The sequence below is a fragment of the Pocillopora damicornis genome, chromosome 2, assembly GCF_964200805.1.
Source record: "Pocillopora damicornis chromosome 2, jaPocDami1.2, whole genome shotgun sequence".
NCBI classification, from domain to species: Eukaryota; Metazoa; Cnidaria; class Anthozoa; order Scleractinia; family Pocilloporidae; genus Pocillopora; species Pocillopora damicornis.
Genome location: NC_142671.1, coordinates 32898917 through 32920517, shown reverse-complemented (window position 1 = coordinate 32920517; position 21601 = coordinate 32898917). Strand labels below are relative to the sequence as shown.

General features: G+C 37.8%; 3 protein-coding genes and 1 long non-coding RNA gene across 7 annotated transcripts in view; 2 read left to right on the top strand and 2 right to left on the bottom strand.

Moving 5' to 3' along the window:
- Positions 1-21601, bottom strand: part of LOC149050919 (uncharacterized) — a 218824-nt gene that overhangs the window by 30023 nt on the left and 167200 nt on the right. The window lies entirely within an intron of this gene.
- On the top strand, positions 2498-9082 carry LOC149050933 (uncharacterized). 4 transcript variants are annotated; one of them, XR_016183310.1, is made up of 4 exons: positions 2498-3020; positions 4726-6494; positions 7043-8739; positions 9054-9082. It is a non-coding gene; the product is annotated as an uncharacterized LOC149050933 (long non-coding RNA). The 4 variants fall into 4 exon arrangements; XR_016183309.1 differs by having other exon boundaries at positions 9022-9082; XR_016183312.1 differs by having other exon boundaries at positions 9057-9081.
- On the bottom strand, positions 3624-7391 carry LOC149050934 (uncharacterized). The gene is made up of 5 exons (XM_089195137.1): positions 7260-7391; positions 7079-7114; positions 4752-4812; positions 4206-4514; positions 3624-3931 (listed from the first exon to the last, which is right to left on the bottom strand). The coding sequence occupies exons 1-4, from the start codon at positions 7389-7391 to the stop codon at positions 4216-4218; spliced, it is 528 nt and encodes a 175-aa protein (XP_089051263.1). The 3' UTR covers positions 3624-3931; positions 4206-4215.
- The window catches only part of LOC149050925 (G protein-coupled receptor GRL101-like), a 94595-nt gene continuing 88244 nt past the window's right edge, over positions 15251-21601 (top strand). The window contains exons 1-8 of the mRNA XM_089197933.1: positions 15251-15316; positions 15836-15907; positions 16082-16153; positions 17073-17144; positions 17373-18372; positions 18636-18720; positions 18991-19056; positions 19209-19277. Coding sequence (XP_089054059.1) covers positions 16101-16153; positions 17073-17144; positions 17373-18372; positions 18636-18720; positions 18991-19056; positions 19209-19277 — 1345 coding nt within the window. The 5' untranslated portion in view covers positions 15251-15316; positions 15836-15907; positions 16082-16100. The remainder of the gene's footprint in view (positions 15317-15835; positions 15908-16081; positions 16154-17072; positions 17145-17372; positions 18373-18635; positions 18721-18990; positions 19057-19208; positions 19278-21601) is intronic.

The window sequence follows — 21601 nt, the reverse complement described above, 5'->3', positions numbered from 1 at the left end:
AGCGGTACGCACGAAAAAACTAGATACCTATAAGCCTTAGAAACCGAAAAAACGTCGTGAAGATAAAGAATCTTGCACATTCCCGTTCTTAGCCACTTCACTAGCCCAGCGGCCATGAAGCTTAAAAAGCCGGTCTGGCAAGCCAGCATTTGCGGCAGGAGTGATGAGCCCCACATGTCATTTTCGATTTTAACATCGGATCGAAAAAGCTTGGGGAGCTCATCAAGTCTGCGAAAGGCAGCAAAAGCCAGCAAGCATATAACAACCGAACGAAAATTATACGAAGAGGCCATCGAGTCCGCCTTGCAGGCAACTGACTGTTCTAACTAAAAGGCTGTGATAGGCTCCTTCTTGGCTGTGTGACGCGCCAGCAAACGCTGCGTACCGGCAATAATATTCTTCACAAAAGAGGTTCAGTAGGAGACGGCTCGCCACCTAACTGGTTAAACCAGGCAATGCTATGACCTGCTGAATCCAGGAGAGAAGCTCTCTTCGTTTCAGTCAATAAATGACGCAAATACATGACAAAATGAAACGGAGATGCAGGAAAAGCTATCAAGCCATGTTCTCGGGTCTAAGGCTTCCATTTGTTGCAAGAAGAGAAACACTAGAATGAATCACTGGGTTCTCTACTAACCAATGCAACATCTGGGAGAATGCCCAAACAAACGTAAGATACCGATTAGAGCACATGTTCCTGCTATTGCCAAGTCAAACGTAGGAAAATACTAATACAGCATTATTATTATTATTATTATTATTATTATTATTATTATTATGACTGTACCAAGTGCACTGCGATGTTCTGCCACGAATGTGGCAAATAATTTACCGTTGATGTGGAAAATGAAAGGGATGAACAGAAAAATGTGTCGCACGGTTCGTCAGATGAGAGATTTGCCATTAAACATTGCTTTGAAAGAGGATTTCGTTATGATACTATTGTTCAGTTTTAGACAAAAACCATGGTATTTCTATGAACTCGAGGACTCTAAAGAGAGGACTGCGTGAGTATGGGTTGAGAAGAAGAAATGAGTTCCATTCAGAGCACGAAGTTTGAGAGATGATTAAACGTGAAATCGAAGGCCCTTCATCACTTTTTGGATATCGTGCGATGTGGAACAAGCTACAGTGTTGCTGTCCCTTGAGACATGGTCATGGTTTACAAGAGCTTGATTTACAGGCATCTACCCTTCGAAAGGCCAGGAAGCTTCTTTGTCGATCATTCATCTCACGAGGTCCAAACACAGCTTGACATGTAAACGGATACGACAAACTGAAGCCTTACGGCTTACCTATACATGGCTATATGTGAATGGATTTTCCAGGAGAATATTGTGGCTCAAAGTATCTAAAAGTAACAATTGTCCCGTGATTCAAGCCAGTTTTTCCTCAATGCAGTGGAAAAAAGCAGACTGCAACCAATGTTATTGCAAACAGATTGTGGTCTGGCTGCCTTACAGTGCCTTTTATCCGGTAAAACGGTTGCATATCGTTGTCCATTTTTACATGCCAATCAGCACATCCAAAATTGGTGGTCACATAGTGAAAGGGGCTTCACTGTGTGGGTCATAGATTTTCTAAGGCACTCGTGATTGAAAGAAAGCTTACTTTAAGTAACCCACTTGCACATGGATGGGTCTGGTTTGTGTTTTCCAACATTCTGCAATTTGAACTTGATAAAGTGAAACATGAATGGAACAGCCATTTCATAAGACAGCATTGCACAGTGCCTGGTATTCCAGATAAACTCTACTACCTGCCTCACACTCATGGATTTGATCATTGTAGATTAACTTTATCAGCAGATGACAAAGAGAATGTGCTTGATCGGAGAGAAATTTATAACGAGGCATAAATTGCAAAGGAGATTGATGATGAGCCCCACGATTTTGCCTCATATGAGGTAACCCGGATTTCAGAATCTAGCAATTTTTGCTTGTGGAATCCGGTCTACAGGGCATTGAAATCCAGAATCCAGATTTTGGAGTGAAGAATCCCGCTAAAGAATGAATCAAGTCAAGAAACAATTTACCCCTTTTCGCATTCATTCTCATCTGTGATTAAAGTTTGGCTATTAAAGGCCTCAGCATGTCAGAAAGGAGTAAGAGAGCCTTGTTGGGTTCAGGCATACTTGATATTTCCTCATCTGATAAATCTGGAATTTCAATGGCTGGAGAGGTTTTCATAAACCCCAAAAATAGAACCTTTGCGCATTTTCAGTTCATAAATCAGCATTTACTGCAATTTCATCACTAAAGAAGAGGGCAAAGAAGGTTGGACACTGTTTTCCTGTTATTATTGTTGACCATGCGCTCATCTAGTTATGTGGAAGTATTAATAGCATTGGATGTAACTTGCAGTTTGGTGATCGATGAACCGGTTTCAGAGGGAGAAACGTGAAAGTCACCTGCATGTGAAGGGTGTGCAATATCAAACACTGATCGATTAAATATGCTGTCATCGTCTGAGGGTACGTCAATTAAAGGCTTTTCGGACCACATTTGGTATCTGGGCAACCGAGCTCGATTCATGTTCACCGTACTCGAATAGCAATTCGAGTACCATTTCAAACCAACCTCGGTTCAACGAGCTCGAAATGCAGTCAATTCTATTCGAGCTCGATTCCACTATATCGTGCTCGATTAAAAAGACGAGCTCGACGAACTCAATCTGCTCTTATCGACCTCAGTTATTTTTATCGAGCTCGGTTTGCCACGTATTCTATCGAGCACGGTTTGCCTCGCATTCTATAGGTTTCATATCGAGCTCGATTTGGTATCGAGCTCGGTTTAATCTTCATTCAGCAAATGAGAGGTAATCTGGTACCAAGACTTGGGAGGGAGCATGGGACGAGCGAGAGTGGCCATGTTTCTGGCAAATTTGTCGAGTTTAGTTCGTGAATTCGGGACTTTTTAGGAGTATGTTTTCGGTCTAATTCGAAAGAAATTAAGAAGAGTGACAGAAGAAGAGCAAAGAATGATTTATACTGCGAAGGAGATGAAGGAAATGACACTAAGGTGAGCATTGGCTCTTTACGGGAGGGTGTTCCGAGTTGCTGGTTCATAGTTTGTAGTAACGTTTTGTTCAGTTTCAAACTTAAGCTCAATCCTGGAGTGTACGTTTCTCGGTTATTTTAAATCTCAGTTGTGTAATAAGAAAGTGTCTCCCTCCATTTTACCAGCCCCAAAAACCCCACAAAAAAGTATACATAACAACATGCAACAGTACACACATTCTATTTTTATTATATGAGCTCAATACACTTTGATTCGTGTTTCTATTTCAATTCGTCTTTTGTAACAAGGAAAAGGAACAGAACTCTAATTAAATATGAAAATCTTTTGGAGAATATGACAAAAAAAAAGGGAAAAATTTCCGCACAGCCCCATACTTAATTATGCATGTTACTGGTGATACACTGAAAAATAAAGCCCCATATATGGATGTATAATGATGTATGAAATTTTGCCAAAAAAAGTCTGAAAAGTAATGAATGTTCATCCCTTGCAATCAAATATTAAGAGCAAAGAGGTTTCCATTATTAACAGGTCTTAAAATGTTCAATCCAGTTATGAATGTGTTCATAGATCCACCAAAAAGCCATTAAACAACTGCAACAGTTCACTTTTAACAAAATAATCAATGCTTGTTGATTCTACCTTGGTTTTTAAACAGCCTGACCTAGCCCTCTTTATAGACTGCAAAAGCCATATCTTTAATTGGCAGTCATGACAAAAAAACACAAGGAAGACATTTTGGGCTGTACAATTAGACATTATAAAAATGCTAGTTCACTTTTTTTAATAACTGAATTGAACATTTTATGACCTGTTCATGAAATTAATACAAGTTGAGGAGGTGAATAATAAATTAAGTAATATGAAGTCTGCCATTTTCGTAGTTCTCAATTCCAGGTGCTGTCACAATCCTTCAAAAACAAAATCAATGTATTTACAAATCATCATAGCATTGTTCAGCTAATTATAATTGTAAATCTCTTGTCAGCATGTTTGATTTCAGGAACAAAAGCCAACTGTTACTAGCCTATGTACATAATCCATTTTTGATATTCTTGTTTTTCCTTGACAGACTTTTGATTGAAAGCTTTTCACTGTTGCACGCATAAAGAGTTTAAATTTGTGTTAAATGCTGCAGCATTTATCTGTATCACACTTTTACACTCTGTGTACTCATAATCTTACCGAAGTTCTCTTATGTTGAAGGGTCCTTTTTTGCCTTCTTTCTTTTGGCTGTTGTCCTCCTGTCCCTCCTTCTTTTTTTTGTACCTTGTTCTTTTTCTTTAATTTGTCTCTCTCCTTTCATTTCCTCATGTTCTTTTTCTACTACTCCAACTGGTATTCCTCCATTCCCTCCTTTATCTCCATTTTCCAATGTTTCTTCTTCATTACTTACTCCTTTTTCCTCTTCCTTTTCTTTTTCCTGCTTTTCTTCTTGATCTTCTTCCTTAGTCCCTTCTTCTTTCTCTGCATCTCCCACAGCTTGGCTTTCATCTATGATCATACAGAAAATGTTGAATTACTTGGTTCTATGTGTTTCTTGTTCACAATTTTTATGTTTAGCTGAAACCCTGAGTTTGTTATTATTCAAACAAAATAATATTTTGTGGGTCACTGTCATATCATGAACTATGTATCACCAGGGGGTGGTAATCGTTCTACAAGCATTTTCATTGGTGGACTAAGAATGCTATTTCTTTTACAGGTTAATGAAAATCAAGGTTTTCTTACCTACTACAGTTGCAGAAAGGTTGCTGTTGTTGTTGGCAGGAAAATTCCCAAAGAAGGACACCTGCAAGTAAAACAAGGGAAGGGAAGTGTGCTGCTCAAAGGAATCCTGCGTAACTATCATAATTAAAATACACATTGTTCCTTTGAGCATCACACCATCCTTCATTGATTAAATTTACAAATTTTAAAACACTTCATACACTTTAAACAGTAAAACTGACTGCTACTATCCATGGAATTGCTTAAACATGCTTGTGAAGAGGGAGGCATGTCTGTCTACCCCAAGTGTCAATGCTCACAAAGAGCCTCGTCCCAAGGAGCTTTTCTGTCTACCCCAAGTGTTGTGGCTAACAAAGTGCCTCATCCCAGTGAGCTTTTCTGTCTACCCCAAGTGTCAAGGCTAACAAAGAGCCTCGTCCCAAGGAGCTTTTCCGTCTACCCCAAGTGTCGCGGCTAACAAAGAGCCTCGTCCCAAGGAGCTTTTCCGTCTACCCCAAGTGTCGCGGCTAACAAAGAGCCTCGTCCCAAGGAGCTTTTCCGTCTACCCCAAGTGTCGCGGCTAACAAAGAGCCTCGTCCCAAGGAGCTTTTCCGTCTACCCCAAGTGTCGCGGCTAACAAAGAGCCTCGTCCCAAGGAGCTTTTCTGTCTACCCCAAGTGTCGCGGCTAACAAAGAGCCTCGTCCCAAGGAGCTTTTCCGTCTACCCCAAGTGTCGCGGCTAACAAAGAGCCTTGACCCAAGGAGCTTTTCCGTCTACCCCAAGTGTCGCGGCTAACAAAGAGCCTCGTCCCAAGGAGCTTTTCCATCTACCCCAAGTGTCGCGGCTAACAAAGAGCCTCGTCCCAAGGAGCTTTTCCGTCTACCCCAAGTGTCGCGGCTAACAAAGAGCCTCGTCCCAAGGAGCTTTTCCGTCTACCCCAAGTGTCGCGGCTAACAAAGAGCCTCGTCCCAAGAGGCCTTTCTGTCTACTCCAAGTGTCAATACTCATGAAGAGCCACATCCTGAGGAGCTTTTCTGTCTACCCCAAGTGCTAATGTTCACAAAGAGGCTCGTTCCAAGGGGCACTAATTTGTCTACCCCAAGTGTGGATGCTTATGAAGAGCCTCCTCCCTAGGGGTATGGTTGACCTCTTACCCCCAAGGGTTGTGTCTATCCACTTCAACTGTTAATGTTCACAAGGAGACTGGGAATAAGTGGATTTGTCTTTCCACCCCAAGTATTGGTGAGGGGATTTTATAATGTTATTCTCATAGTCAGGGAACAAGGGATGTCAATCTATCCCTATTGCATTAAGTAACATGTCCTCATAATTGTGTACACTTTACATGTTCCCAAATGGTGTTCCTCAATAATTGAAATGAAAACAAGACCATTACTTAACTTGATTTTTTTATAGTTGTGAGACTCATTGTTAGTAGAATTGCTTCTCTAAACTTGCATGTTCCCAAATAATACTCCTCAATAATTTTTATTAAAGTATGACCAAACTTATTGAAATGTAAAACATGAACCTTTTTTTAAGCTAACATGTCATTATATTTAAACATTACATGAATACATGACGCATACCAATGAGGGACCTGTTAGCATGCCTATCCTCCAAGTGTTGTATAAAGGGTAGCATGACCTCATATATTAATTAACAACCTATTTCTTACTTATTTTGCTAGGAGTTAAATCATACAATGTGCTGGTGGGTAAGATTATAGACTTTTCGCAGGCGTGCATGCCATAATCAGCAAGGTAATGTGTAATTCAGTACAAGTCACTTTTTAAGGTTCCCAAATGGTGTTCCTCAATAATTGAAATGAAAACAAGACCATTACTTAACTTGATTTTTTTATGGTTGTGAGACTCATTGTTAGTAGAATTGCTTCTCTAAACTTGCATGTTCCCAAATAATACTCCTCAATAATTTTTATTAAAGCATGACCAAACTTATTGAAATGTAAAACATGAACCTTTTTTTAAGCTAACATGTCATTATATTTAAACATTACATGAATACATGACGCATACCAATGAGGGACCTGTTAGCATGCCTATCCTCCAATTGTTGTATAAAGGGTAGCATGACCTCATATATTAATTAACAACCTATTTCTTACTTATTTTGCTAGGACTTAAATCATACAATGTGCTGGTGGGTAAGATTATTGTGCAGAAAATGGTGTATGCACCATAGTTCACATGGAACTGGAACTACTTAAGATGGCCACCAGTGCCTTGAGGAATGTAAATCATGCCCCTTGTTTAGGCTATTCTCTAATTAAACTAATTTTACTATTTAGAGACTGTACAAGGTACATGAACCTTACATTCCCTACCTGCGATTGCAGTGATGAAGTTATCTCCTCTTCATCCTGTTATAAATTTCAAGAGAGAAAAAGTGTACTTTTTAGTTGAAGAATGAGTGAGGAGGTAGCTGCTGTCTTGACAAGAAAGTATTGGCAAGCTGATGTGAAAGTAAATGTTGTTCATTTGCTCCTAATTTAAGGAAGTACTTACTCCTTCTCCTACATCCAGGATCTCATGACCCTGTAATTGCTCACTGTGGCGCACCACTTGCTGCCTTCTCCGTATTATGAAGTGTAGTGGCAGGCCATCAAGAGATCCTGCCCAGTCATAGACTTCCTGCATAATTACAAAGACAAAATATTTGTATCATGTACATGCTGAGTAACAGCTGGAATTGAGGTGGCATTGTTATGGTGGTGGCATAATGCACTCAGGAATCATGACCTAGCCATAAGATAGTAAACAAGGAAAATCCATGAGTGTGTTAGTGAAAGTCATGATCATCTGCTTTTGCCCCTTAGTGAGACTGTACTTAGGGGATTACCAGTGCTTAATTTAGTCAAGTGAATTAATAAACTAGCAGATGGTTATAATTTCAACCTGAATCAGTAGTAATTTCTCTAAAACTGTGACATTCTGGGTACATAAATATGAGTACTCCAATGTACCTGGAATGAAGCATTTGGCCTAAACCGCCTGCCAATTTTCTTATTACCACTGAGGCGAAGGATAATTTTTGTGTAGTCCTCGCCTGGTGGAGGAGATGCAACCCTTTTTTTCCTCTTCTGTCTGACCTAACCAAAAAAAAAATCAAATATTTCTGAATGTAAACTGGTAAAGGGATTTTTCTGATAACACCCCTCCCCTCCATCTGAAAATTCCAACTGGGAGTAGTTCTCACTGAAATCACCCTTGCTGTTGATTAAACCTGGTTTTCATCTGAATGAACCTCATGTGAGTGTTTTAGTGTTAGAGGTGCATTTTAATTGTCCACTCAATTTACTTGTCACATTGTTTTCAGGTAAATCATGACAAACATAAGTTTTTAGACCATTTTCAGCTAAGCTTTGAAAAATACATGAGTACAGTGCTTTAAATAGCAAATTGGAAGAAAATCAAAATTATCACAATAATGTTGTACCCTGCTTGCAGGTGACAATGATGCCCTTGCATTGGGACCAGTCTCATCCACATGCATTTACTATGTCAAAAATGGCATTCTATTCTATTCTGAACAGCAAGTATTTTTCACTGTATTTAAATGTATACTAGATCAAGGGTTAATTACACTGGCATTTGCTCAAAAATCATTTTCTTGTCTGTTTTCATGGAGTTGCACAAACTGCATTTCATTAAGCCAGGTTTGTAATGTTTATCTCACTACTGAGATCTAATTGTTAATTCTCCTTTCGAGCTGCTAGACGTTTCCCTGTAATTTAGTGATGGGAATTTGGTGCTAGATCAAGATAACTTCTACCCAATAACTTTAAGTATTCTCATTAGCTGTTTGCAGGATAATGTATGGATAGCATAGGGAGAAGTCACATTTTAATCACTTCTGGGAGTTAAAGGATTCATATTAATTCACTTATTTTAAAATACTACCTGATGTGCCAGAACTAGTTGGCCTTGTTGAAGTTGATGTTACCACAGGTCGCCTTGCCTGTCGCTGGAACACTTGGATGAAAATGTAAGGGAACATCACTATATTGTGATTACAGCCTGACAGTTACTCGGGCAAGGATTGCTATAGCCCACATTTAGCCAAATCTCACTTTGCTGGAAACTCAGGGTGGGGAATAAAAGAAAAAAAGAAAAATCTGATCGTGGCAATAAACACATTTCTTATTTGACTGTTGCACTTACCTTGGGGAAAAGTTAGAACATTAGTACCTCCATTGTTTTCAAAAGGACTCTCTAGCAATTCCTCATCTGTGGTAAATTGACAAACAGTGTTGTGTTTAAAATGCAGTTCAGTGAACATACAGTATCATCTCTGGATAGCAGGTATATTTATTGTCAAGAGCATGGGGGTACGTCAATTAAAGGCTTTTCCTGTACGAAGTCCGCGATCATTCATCTCCCCGTCTGCCTTGAAGTCTGCTTCTTTACAAACGTACAGATCAACATTAGAGTACCGTTATGTTAGTTCCTGCTTGTATCTAGCAAGTGTGAAGTTATTTTGACTGCATGGCATTTTGTCTACCACCTTCTGATCTGGGTATAATGGAATGTAATTCTCCTCTACATGGAAAATTGATCACGATCGGAATGCTTCTTAACAGCATCCTTGCATAGTTTTGCGGCCTCCTCGTCTTTCCTAACATTTAAAGCCTCTTTACTTCCCATCTGTACAACCAGTTTGCAGTCTTCATCTTCGCTTATCATGCCTTGATCTATCACAACCCTATTGTCTACAGTCTTTTTTGAATCCGCTGTTGTGTTTTTGCCTTTCCATTTCAATCCATTGTGCGGCTTGCCAAAGCCTCTTCGTTCTTCGCTTTTACTTGTAGTGTACTGCGATAATGACATGGTTGGCAAAGCCTTTTCTCCCTCCTCACTTCTTCTTTCAGTTAATGGTGTTAATGTTATTTGTGCCCACGGCCGAGCACAAATGTCTAGTGACAAAATATTTTTCTCGATTTGCGAAATTTTTGGACTAAGGAGAGATTCTTGGGTTGTAGACTACTTTCGACTTTCTTGAAATTTATTTGTGGATTTATGAATTAAACCAGGATTTGAAATTGCTTTTTCGATTTGACAAACTTTTAAAAGCGATTTGCCTATGAGATATTGATTCTGAATATTTTTTCGGATTTGCACAATATTATTTTTTAGATTGTCCCTTTTCGGCTTCCGTAATAAACTGTTTATAGCGTTTCGTCTTCACGCTCTATCAGTTTGAATGAAAACGCTAATTTTCCTGATATAATATCTTAAGGTTGCCGTATCTTGTTCTATAACTGTGATTATTTATTAAACTGATAATTAATAAACACTTGTTTTGTAGATGGCTTAGCAAAACAAGATTAAGAAGTTGCGTGCTGATTTATTTACTCCATTAGAGAAGCTAAAGATTCTGTAAGTCAAGAAGCTTGTATATCGATCTTCTTTAACTTAACAGGATTTTAACTTTTCCTTTAAATTTTTCCAAGCAAGCTTTTTTTTTTCATATCTTTGGTCCCCGGGGAGTTAAGTGCTTTTTTATCCTTGCAATCTGGTTGGCTCTTATCGGTGCGATTTATTTACGAAATTGCACCATTTTTTTTTCCAGCTTCTGGGAAATTTTATAAAAAAAATAACTACCAATTCTATTTCAAGGCTTGGTTTAAGAAACGAACAAAATTAGAAGAAAATGAAAGACAACTCTTGCAACTAAAAGCAAATATACCCCAAAAAAGGGAAAACAATTGACTAAAAGTCTGGCTTCCAAAAATAGATACGAAAGTATGAACCGGAGCCCCAGAGTAACGGCCTTCTCGAGGAGTTTGACGCTACATTTCATATGAAAGACAGAAGGAGATTACGAGAATGATAACTTTCGTGTAATGATTACTGCTGTCGACGGATACCTAACAGGGATAAAATAAAAACGCGAAATGGTTCTTGAGAGAGGTTTTAAAAGTTTAAGGCAAGCTCTTGGGGCAAGAGCTCGACAACTCTGGTAACAAGAAAATGAAAGACAACTTTTGCAACTTTTTGCAAACCAGCTCATAACTGGATCAGTAAGATTTTTTTTCAGAATAAAAATCCTGTCTTTGAGCGACTGAATTCTGTGATTCCAAAATAGCTATAATAAAGTGGCAATTGAAATTCGTTACGTGCAATTTTGGTTGAGATTGAAGGAAGAAAGTTGGGATTAAATTGATTGACAGAAAAGTCGCGGGAGCAAAAGAAAAAAAAATGCTGGAGAAAGTGAAAGAATGAAAACACGCAATGAAGCAAATAAAAAAAGGATTGAAGAGTACAAAACTAGGTCCTGAAAATAAAAATCGCGACAGTTCGTAAGAAGTAAGCGGAATATTACGAGCGTGACAGCCTTAGTGTACTGGTTACTGCAACTAAGCTATACCTAACCGAGAAAGTAAGCAAACGTTCGATGTGTCACAACAGAGAGTTTAGAAGTTCGAAGCAACTTCCTGGAGAAACACCCCGAACACCCCGGCAGCAACGTGAAGGCAAGCGGCCGAGCAGCTGCCTAGTCTCTAAGGCACTCTTTGCATTTAAGGACCATTACTCCTTCAAGATGTTTGAACAAATTTAAACGGAACCTGGAGACCCATTTATTTTTGGCTAGCCTTTGAAACATTTACTCGTGTTGATTTATACCAAATTGCACTCGAAATCATGTGATAAGCTAATCCACTTATTTATATCACTATTTTATATAAACATGTAAAGATTATGACAAGGAAACGGCACATAGAAAATGTAAATCCAAGAGAGGAATATATCAAATTGCTTAACAGCAACAGATCACCAGACAAAAGACTTTAAATTCAAATCCAGAAAAAATATTCTTACAGGGGCTTGGATACCAATCAGATAGAGGAGCTACCGCCAGGAGTCTTCAATAAAAACACCGAGTTGACTAAGCTGTAAGTAACACATTCATAGGTCCATATTCGATACCATCGATTCTTATTTATTGCAATTGATAGAGTCTATCACTACGCGTTTTGATACATTCATAAGTAGCTAGCTTTTTAATCAACTGCGTCAATCAGAGAAAAATTTTTAACTTGTAAGACAGTGCTCGAGCTTATAGAGGGCGAAGTCAGCACTGTCTTACGAGTTAAATATTTTTTTGTTTAATTTAATTTTTTTGTCTCATTTTAAGGTTTGACGCATAACCTTAGCAGGGAAAGGTTTCTCTCTCAATATACTGTTGCAGGTTACTATTCTCTGATTGACGCAGCTAATTAAAAAGCTATACGTCAAACCTTAAAATAAGACAAAAAAATTAAATTAAACAAAAAAATATTTAACTCGTAAGACAGTGCTCGAGCTTATAGAGGGCGAAATCAACCAAGAGAAGGGATTGTTTGTGGATGCACAGAGTTAACAAAAGTAAATATACTCATAAAAGAATCCTTTCAGTTTAATTGTCGGTGCTACTCGTTCTGTAAATCCCATTTCTACCCCCCCCCCCCCTTTTCTCTGGTTAACGTGTTTTATTTTAATGCGCGTAGCCAGTATGCAACCTTTTGCAAATGTAGGGAAGAGTTCTTGGTTCTCGTAAGCTGGTTCCTTCTTAGACCAGTGCCTTAGTCAAAGAGAATGGGATTTAAATACCTCCCCATTTAATGGTAAGACAAAGTTTTCAACACGCATAGGTTTTTAAACGGTAACAAGATCAAGAAGTTCCCTGACGATTTGTTTTCCCAATCAGTGAAGCTGCAGTGGCTGTAAGTGAAAGTGGTCCTCTATATGAACTATTGGCAAGTGGCACAACACACATTTTAATGCAGATAATCCATTTTCATCAAGCAGATCCTTGAACCCTAAATATCTGCATAGCATATAAACCGATTGCAAACGCCCACAATCAGTGACTGATTGAAAAGATGAATGACTAAATCTAAGGAGAGACAAGAAGCCATCAGGTGCTCCAAAGGCCAAGCCAAATGTGTCATGCAGTAAAATTTAAACAAGGGTGGTATTGAAGTCGAATGAACTGAACTTGAACTATTTTCGAGTTCACTGAGTACTTGTTAATTCCTAAATTATAAGCTTTAGGCAGGCAATCGGTTCAAATAATTTTATTTCAACTGATTCAAATTAGAGTAATTGTAGCACTTTTTTTAACTCTTCTGCTTATACAGACAACTCAACAACAACAACCTGGAAAAGATACAGAAGGGTTTGTTTGACGGTTTAACAGCATTGACGCGCCTGTAAGTTTAGGAAAGGAAACTTTCAATACTTTCAATATATAGTAGCTAAAATTATTTTTTAAAACAAGCGGAACCTCTGCAATGAAGGTGGAGAATTATATGTTTTTGAGTAAGGAGGGAAAGCATGAAAGTGTATCGCCAAAGATGGCCATACGCTACGATGAAGTCTTCTTTCATAATGGCGGGCGTGATTCTAACTCATTTGAATTATGCAAATAAGCCATCCTCGCTCCACTTTTGATCAAAACTTCTATTGATAGTGAACTTGTGGCGAAGGTCAGAAAGGCTCATTTGCATTTATATGCATTCTTATTAGATGAATGAGCGAGTTAATGCACAAGATGGTTGTTCCAAACACTAAATCAATTAATAACAGCAGTGTTGCACAAACGAAACACCATAGGAAAACGAGGTTGCCAGCTTCAAAAATTATCGAAAGCTATCAAAAATCAACTTAAAAAAAGGTCAAGATGTTGATCAGTATTATGTAATACTAATATATTAAGTATTGGAAACACACCCAAATTAGACGATGCAATTACAAATTTAACTAAATAAAAAGGAGTGTCGCATCATTCCAACTTTTATTCAGATGGCTGCAAGACAACAGAATTGAAACGCCGCACAAACAAGTTTTCAAAGATTTGACTGAACTGAACGACCTGTGAGTTTAGTCAACACAATACAATGTGTTTATAAAAGTGTTGGCTCTTTATTGATTTTCTGTTCCTTATATCAGAGATGATAAAAGTGCAAGTGACCATGTCACAATCAATTGCAACATGGCAATCCAAAGACGATTGTACATCATAAAAGGCAGGTTTACCGAAAGATTATAGCGTCGAAATTCACTGGTCTCGGGTTCTGACCAGTGGGCGCTCCTCATTAGTATTGGGTTGCACTACTCTACATCATTTCTCTCCCATCAGTTGGTGTTACTTGAGTAAAAAGCATGAAAACTATCCACAGTAGCTTGGTGCACTTTCATCATAATTATAATCATGTTACAGCAACATAGCATGCTACAAGTGCCCGTGAAACGCAGCGAAAGAATTCGGAGTGTTTTCCCACTATTTCACTTTTTGTAGGATTTACATTTCGGATGGCGTTATTTTTTTTTGAAAGACTAATGCATTTTACCTTGAAACTTTCAGGGATCTGTCTAATAATGAAATCGAGGATCTCCCTCAAGAAATCTTCAGCAATCTGGCAAATATCAAAAAACTGTAAGTCAACAAGAAAAACAAATAAAAGAAAATTAAAAGCACGACGAGAAAATAAATTTTCTCTCTAAAATTTGTCGAGCGGCAAAACTTTCCGCGTTTCTGTCTGAATTTCAACGCACATACACAAAAATAGAGGTTTTGAACTTAAAATCGAGTTTTCATTAAATGTTATCACTCCAAATGTCCTTCGAATTGATCTAATTAAAACTGTTCATTAAAACGTGTCTCACTGAATGAATGCAAAACAGGCATATTTATATTACACAGATATGTAAGCATATCGTTATTTGGATCTTATCGGTTGCCATCATTATCTACGGGAAACCAGTTCTGCTTTGCAGTTAAAGGTAGTGTGTGTTTAACTGTTGCAGGCTTTTATCAAAAAACCAAATAAGAGATTTACCGCCAACGGTATTTGCTAGCCTAACCAAGCTAAAGACATTGTGAGTAGTGAAAAATGGTTTGAATGACTGAATAATTGTAAAGGAGGATTATCCTCTCTTGTTAATTTATAGTCGATTGATCGACTGATGGAATGATGAATTTTGGGGATAAAAAAAAAAAGAAAACGAAAACATATGCAGCACATCTCAAAAGATACCCAATGTAAAGTACGAAGATGAAGTTGTTTAGGGGGCCTTTCTAAGAATTGCTTTTGAATTCGATAATTCTGGAGCTATTGAGGTCAAAGACAAATTCATTCAGTTGATTTAATAAATTGCCAAAATAAATCGAAGATTGCTCTCGTTTTACTTTATTCCCTCTCTGATCAATCTAAAAACCTGTGCCACCCTATCAACCAATCGGGCACCAAACCAAAATCCAAACGTCACTTTATAACTCGCATTTTCCGACGCGTGAGGCTTTGTGCTTGAATTGTTTGTACTTTTAATGTACACTGGTTCCTTAGCCTCCCTTTGCTTTGATTGGCTATTGTGATTACTCCCGACCGGCTCTTGCTTTTGGACACTCACTCAAAAGGTACTCTAAGTACCGACCTCTGATATAACATTCAACGTTTAAATTAAAAGAAAACTGGCCAAGAACATATCCGTGATTTGCAATTCAACAGAAAAATTGAAAAGAATGAGATAAAGGAGCTGCATCCTCAACAGTTTCGGGGACTGGTAAAGCTGTTTGACCTGTGAGTAGTACGTTAACATTTATGTATTCCACAAGTTTTGAATCTAGGCATCTATCAAAAGTAAAAATATATTATCGTGCAGGTAACATATTTTGGCCTGATTGCTGAATTTGTTCATTACCGCAAGCGGAATAATGTCTACTCCGATCAACCTTTTCATGTTTTTAAGACATCCTTTCATTTCCTGGAATTTCTGATTTTGAGTCATGATGAGGGTCTATGTAGGACCTTTTTCTTGATGCTAACGATACATCACGCGAGTGGCTTTTCAGTACCAAGTTTATTTTGTTATACATCCTTGGAAATTTTGCAATTCATGCCTGACGATACGCCTTCAAAGAAATCTCCTGATTCCCAGCCCATCAATTATCTTTCTCCAAAAATGTCTCGTAATAATATTGCAAAACGTTAGTGAGCATTCTCATGATCCCTTTGATTCCTATGAAAACGATTACAAATGTCCCGTTCTTTAATCTATTATGTCCAACATTCATTTCATTTGTTTCCTTTCTTCACCAGCTATCTATCGGGGAACAAACTCAGATACTTCCCACAAGGAATTTTTAAAGGCTTAAAAGAGCTTTTGATTATGTAAGTAGTCTATGAAATTCTTCAAGTGAGTAATAAGCTTTGAAATAACCTATAACGATCATGACATTTGAATGCATTTAATTTCACCTTTAAATGATTATTTACACATCAATGTCGAAAAATTTTACCTTCCCTGTTACTCTATATGATTAAGTTTTACTTTCTTTTTGTTAGAGAAATTGTTGAAAACGAAATGACTCATGTCTCCATCGACAACTTCAAAGAAATTAAACAGTTAAAAATTCTGTGAGTGTTATAATTAATCAAGTGATGACCAAGTTGTGAAACGGACCTTATTACCTTAAGGTGTAATATTTCACAATTGAAACATTATGAAAACACTTCAAATCGATGCTTTTATTGTAAAAGAATCTTACGTTATCTGCAACTCACCGGAAATGCTTTCCTGACAGCAGATTGATTATTTGCTGAGTGGGAGTAAGTTTGTAAAGAAACTTTAGTGCTGCGTCTGCGCAGGGCATTTCAAGATATTTGGTGTCATTCTACATCGAAACTCTGATTGGTTGAGAGCGTACAGTCAATATACAAAAGCGTGTGAAGTTGACATGATAACCGATATATCCATCAGGTATTGGGTTATCATGTGGAGTTCAAAGTCTGACTAGTTTCCAAGCCCCTCATCAGTGTAACGTCCTGAAACTTTTGCAAAGTCAGAGAGAAATGTCTTCTTTCCCAGAGTTTTTTAAAAATGTACATTAAAACAGATAATGATTTCGCTTTTCCCATGATATCATGGGCTGCAAAACCCCGTGTCTGCTTTAAATGCCTCAGCCTCCGGCTTCGGCAGATAACTCAGACTTCAGCATTATGATAATATCATGACCAATCTTATCCAATGTTTAATTATTATCAAGTGAGTTGGTGATGTAAATTGGCCACCCTGAATAGCCTCAAAAGCGGACGCCTGAGCATTTGCCCTTCGTACAAGAATAGAGGAATTGTAAGTTGTAGGTGGTTTAGAAACAGGAAAAGACGCTTCGCGATTAGAGGGAACCTGATCACGAAAGAAACATGAATAAATTAGTTAAATGAAAGACTTCGTTGACATTGTGGGATTAAGAGAGCCTATTTGAAAGATTAATTTTTGTTGTGGAGTTTTGCGGCTTTTCATCACTGCATTTTAATCTCCTAATTTAATTTCCAGGTATATGCAGTATAACAAGATGAGGGAGATTCCATATGGTTTTTTCGATATGTTGAAGGATATACAACGAGTGTAAGATTTTGATAAAATTCATTCGCAAATTATTAGTTTTTGAGCAAATCTGCGCATTTTGGGGAAATCAAGTTTTTGCAAAAAGAATTGAAGACTTGGATTCTTAAAACAAAAATTTTGTATATGTCAATGGATAACTCCAATCATCAGTTACTGATATAAGCTTAAAAGCAAGTTCTATGAAGTTTTAATGAAATAACTTCAGTGGATGATATTTTACAATTGTAGGAGTCTCGACACAAATCTGATGTGTTGTCATATGCACAAGGAGGACGCTGACTGTGCTTTCACGTACAACGACGACTTTGCCAACTGTGAGAGCATGTTTAAGAATTCTGCCCCAAGGAAGAGTATCTGGGTGATAGGAGTATTTTCTCTGGTTGGTGCAGTGTTTGTTGTCACTTGGCGAGTGATCTTTAAAGAAAAGAACGTGGTTCAGTCCATCATGTTGCTCCACTTAGCAGTGTCCGATGGTTTGATGGGTATTTACCTGATCTCTCTTGGCACTAAAGATCTGTTGTGGAGAGGAGAGTATTACTTGCATGACTTCCAGTGGAGGTCTGGTTTGTCTTGTCAAATAATTGGAGCGATCTCCCTTCTGTCAAGTGAGGTTTCGGTTATGATGATGACACTGATATCTGCTGATCGGCTTAAAAATATTGTGTTTCCTTACCAAGGTGCTTCTCTGAAACCAAAGGCAACACATATCCTGTGCATCATCATATGGGCAGTTGGCTTCCTTATGGCCTTTTTGCCTATGTTTGGTATTCAGTATTTTGAAGACCCATTCAGGTACCATAGTTACTATGGTAGAAGTGTGGTATGTCTGCCCTTGCAGCTTACTTCTGATAAGCCGGCAGGTTGGGAGTATTCTGTTGCTATCTTTCTTGCTTTGAATTTTGCTTTTTTTTTGTTCATCATGGGTGCTTATCTCATGATACTAGTCAAGTCTTACTTGTCTAGCCGGCGACTGGCCCGTCAGGGTACTGAAAGAGAGATCCAGGCCAGAAGAGCAAACTTTAGGAAGGAAACGGCTCTTGCAAGGCGGGTGTTCTTCATCATCCTGAGTGATTGTGCGTGCTGGATGCCGGTGATAGTGATTGGTATGAGGACCATCATCGAGAAGTCGTACAAAGCGCAAGGAGACCTCGCTGTCTGGATCGCTGTATTTGCCCTTCCGATCAACTCGGCCTTGAATCCTATCCTGTACACCTTGTCAACAGAACAGGTGCGTTATGCGCTTTTAGTCCATTATAAGTGGTCAAGATAATAAAATCCGTAAGTAGACTTATAATGGCTAGGTACAGCAAGGGTAATGGTTTTCAGCCGACTATAAGCAGTGTATAATATTGCTCAAGACTGCTCTGTTCACTTGCAATGGACACTGACAATGTTTCAAAAGCATTGGACAACAGAAATTCGTCAGTTTCTATTTTGTCATCGGAGCTCAGCTCAAGGCAGTGAGCGAAATCTCGATTATTTTGTATCCAGGTCAGGGGCATTCTGAAGAACAAAATGGAAAAAGTCTGGAACTACTTGAAGACCGTTTTCACCTGCTGTGGTCGGGATCAGGAAGGTGCGATATAATTATTAGCTCCTGATAAGAAATAAACCGAAAAACGATGTAAACCAACAGATTGCTGCAAACAAAGTTTATTGATCTATTGATTTATTCATTCAGTCACTCAGTCATAAATCAATTCACTCATGCATGCATGGAGGCATTCATTTAATCATTTACTCGCTCGTTCGGTTCATCGTTCTTTTATTGGTCAGTTTATTAGTTGTACGAAATAAATATTTCTTGACTCGATCATTGACTTTTCTTCGTTGACTTCTTTGAAAGGCCAAGGAGATGGGGAACAACCGAACCAACCGGGAGAAGACAATGGACAACATGGCGGTGAGGGAGGTAAATCCTAACCCGTATTTCTAGAAATATCGTGAAAACTATAAACGAGGGAAATAAAGGGAAATCTGTGACTTAAAATATTTTTTATGTCTTCTCTCTTCTTTATATGCTCCTGTTTTTTTTCTCTTTTTTTTTTAATTTTAAAATTAAAGGTCGAGGAGAGGGAGAGCAAGTTAACCAGCACGGAATGGAAGAAAATGGAGAACATGGGGGCGAGGGAGGTAAAAACCTTTCAGATGTCAGTTAACATATCATACAAAGTTCAAACGAGGGCACAGGGTTAGTCTGTGTAATTTCTCTTTTCAAGGACAAATTGATGGTGAAGAAATCGAACTGGCGAGTGTTGGTGTGCATCATCCACAGCAGGGTAAGGCTAGAGTTTCTAATTCAATGTCAAGTTTTCAATGCTATTCTGTTAGTTTATATTGTGCCTCTGTTCCTCTATAACTGAAGGATCTATGACTTTAGGATATTTTCATACACACAAATGAATTTTATCATTATCATTTTGATCACTCAACCTTTCTTGTCTATTACCTTTTTAGTAGTTTGAAATTGTAGATCTCGTTCTGCGTTCGTCACAAAAAATCCTTCGTTCTATCACTTATTTGTTTCTTGGCTCGTTCACAATTTTTTTCTTTGCTTTCTTTAAAAAGGCCAAGGAGATGGAGAACAACGGAACCCACAGGGCATGGAAGACATTGAACAACATGGCGGCTTGGGAGGTAAGACATTTTTTCCTTCTAGTGAACACAGAACGGACATGAAAACTGTGAATGACAACACAGTACAATCTCTGACTATATTTTTTATTAACTATTTTTTTCAAGGGGAAGTCGAGGGTGTAGTTATCGAACTGGCTCATGTTGATGTTCGTCATCCACAACAGGGTAGGCTGAAGTTTCTTCTCTAATGTCATCTTTATGTAGATAAAAGCTCCGTGCTGAAGTTTTCGTTGCTGTTCTGTTAGCTTGTATTGCCAAGACTCCACAATATGTTGTATTAATAGTAGTTTTTTTTTTCTACTTCTGGAGGGATCTGGGTCAGATGGATATTTTCGTACATACAAATCAACACAGTTCATTTACATCATTATAGTTATCCAACCCTCATCGTTCATTACGTTAGTTCTAAATTCTACAAATCTCGTGTTCTAAGACAATTTTGTTAGGTTTAAAAGTTTTGAAAAATTTCTTTGTTATTTTGTCTCCAGTTATTGTCATTATTTGAAATAAAGAAAAACAAAATAGTCTGACTTGATTCTGAAACAATCACTAATAATGAGATAATGGGAAATAAGGTACAATATTGTTCATTGGTTTAAAATAAAAAGAAAGACATTGTTTACCTTTTTGTTTCAAGGAGTACTTGATGAAGCCGAAAAAATCGAACCGGCACCTATTGAGAATACTGATCTAAATCAAGGTAACTTGTCTTACCTTATTTATTAAAAATGTATAGCCAACCTTTTTTTTTTTAGAAAATTGGTCGCTATTCTTTGTTTGTTTGACAACTCATTCAGTGTTACTGTGGTAGAGATGGACGAACCTTCTAAGGTCTATTAAGCTCTCCTGCGTATCGATCAGTTCAGAGTCTCATTACCTTCCTTAGGTATTGCCAAGCTCTAAATGAAGTAAATTTTTAATTTCACAGTTGGCTTTCTTACCACTAGAACTGGTGGTCAAATCAAAGAATATCAATTATCCCCAAACAGGGCTAAGAGATGAAATTTTTTTAATGCAAATGAGCGAAATTTGGGCGCAATAAATTAAGATTTTGCATAACAGGTGGCGGCCAAAATGAACGGCAATAAGTATGAAAACATCAAGTGGAGTATAGATTCACGTAATTCTCATTTGGGAGCTTTAACATTCTTATGCAATTCTTTCAAGAAAATTGCCAAGCAAAAGATAAAAAAGACCAAACACTTAAGAAATACCAAAGTTTGACATGAATCTATTATGTGTAATATTACAAGTGTTTGATAACTGGTAATTGAAATGTCACGAGCACGAAAGCAGGGTATTTCGGGTCTTTTATCCGTTTTTAATTTGGCTTTGGGTTTGTTTCGCAAAAAGTGCAATGTTCTGTTGCGAATTTTGATGAGTCTCGATAGAAAAGAGAAGGCCATTAAATATACCCGATGCAAATTTCTTTGGCACAAAAACAGTTTTTCATGTAATAATTACTTCCACTTTATTATCCTATCCTCTTTGTTTCGCCGACATTTTGCAAAAAAGTTGCATTTTTTTCGTTCTTATTTTTATTCATTTTTCCTTTATTTGCCGTTTCATCAAATAAACGAATTTTGTTGCGAATTTATTTGGAATACCTCGGTAAAATAAAACAGCAACAACAAACAAACCAACAAAACAAAACGAAAGCAGCCAATTCGGTTTATTTCTCCAGCATTACCTCGCGGATTACCCTACAATGATCTATTTATTTGTGTTTTTCTTACATTTAGAGTGTCATTAACCAGTTTCATCAAGTTAAGCAGTTGCCACAGTGCGTTAAGTACCTTATCAAATATGTAATTTTTTTA

What these genes read in the sequence shown, in the direction of transcription:
- LOC149050934 (XM_089195137.1), bottom strand. Translation starts at nt 7,391, where the DNA reads ATGCAGGAAGTCTATGACTGGGCAGGATCTCTTGATGGCCTGCCACTA. An exon ending in CTTCATCACTGCAATCGCAG is followed by an intron (nt 4,813 to 7,078) that starts GTAGGGAATGTA and finishes TTTTACTTGCAG; the next exon opens with GTGTCCTTCTTTGGGAATTT. An exon ending in CCTTTCTGCAACTGTAGTAG is followed by an intron (nt 4,515 to 4,751) that starts GTAAGAAAACCT and finishes GTATGATCATAG; the next exon opens with ATGAAAGCCAAGCTGTGGGA.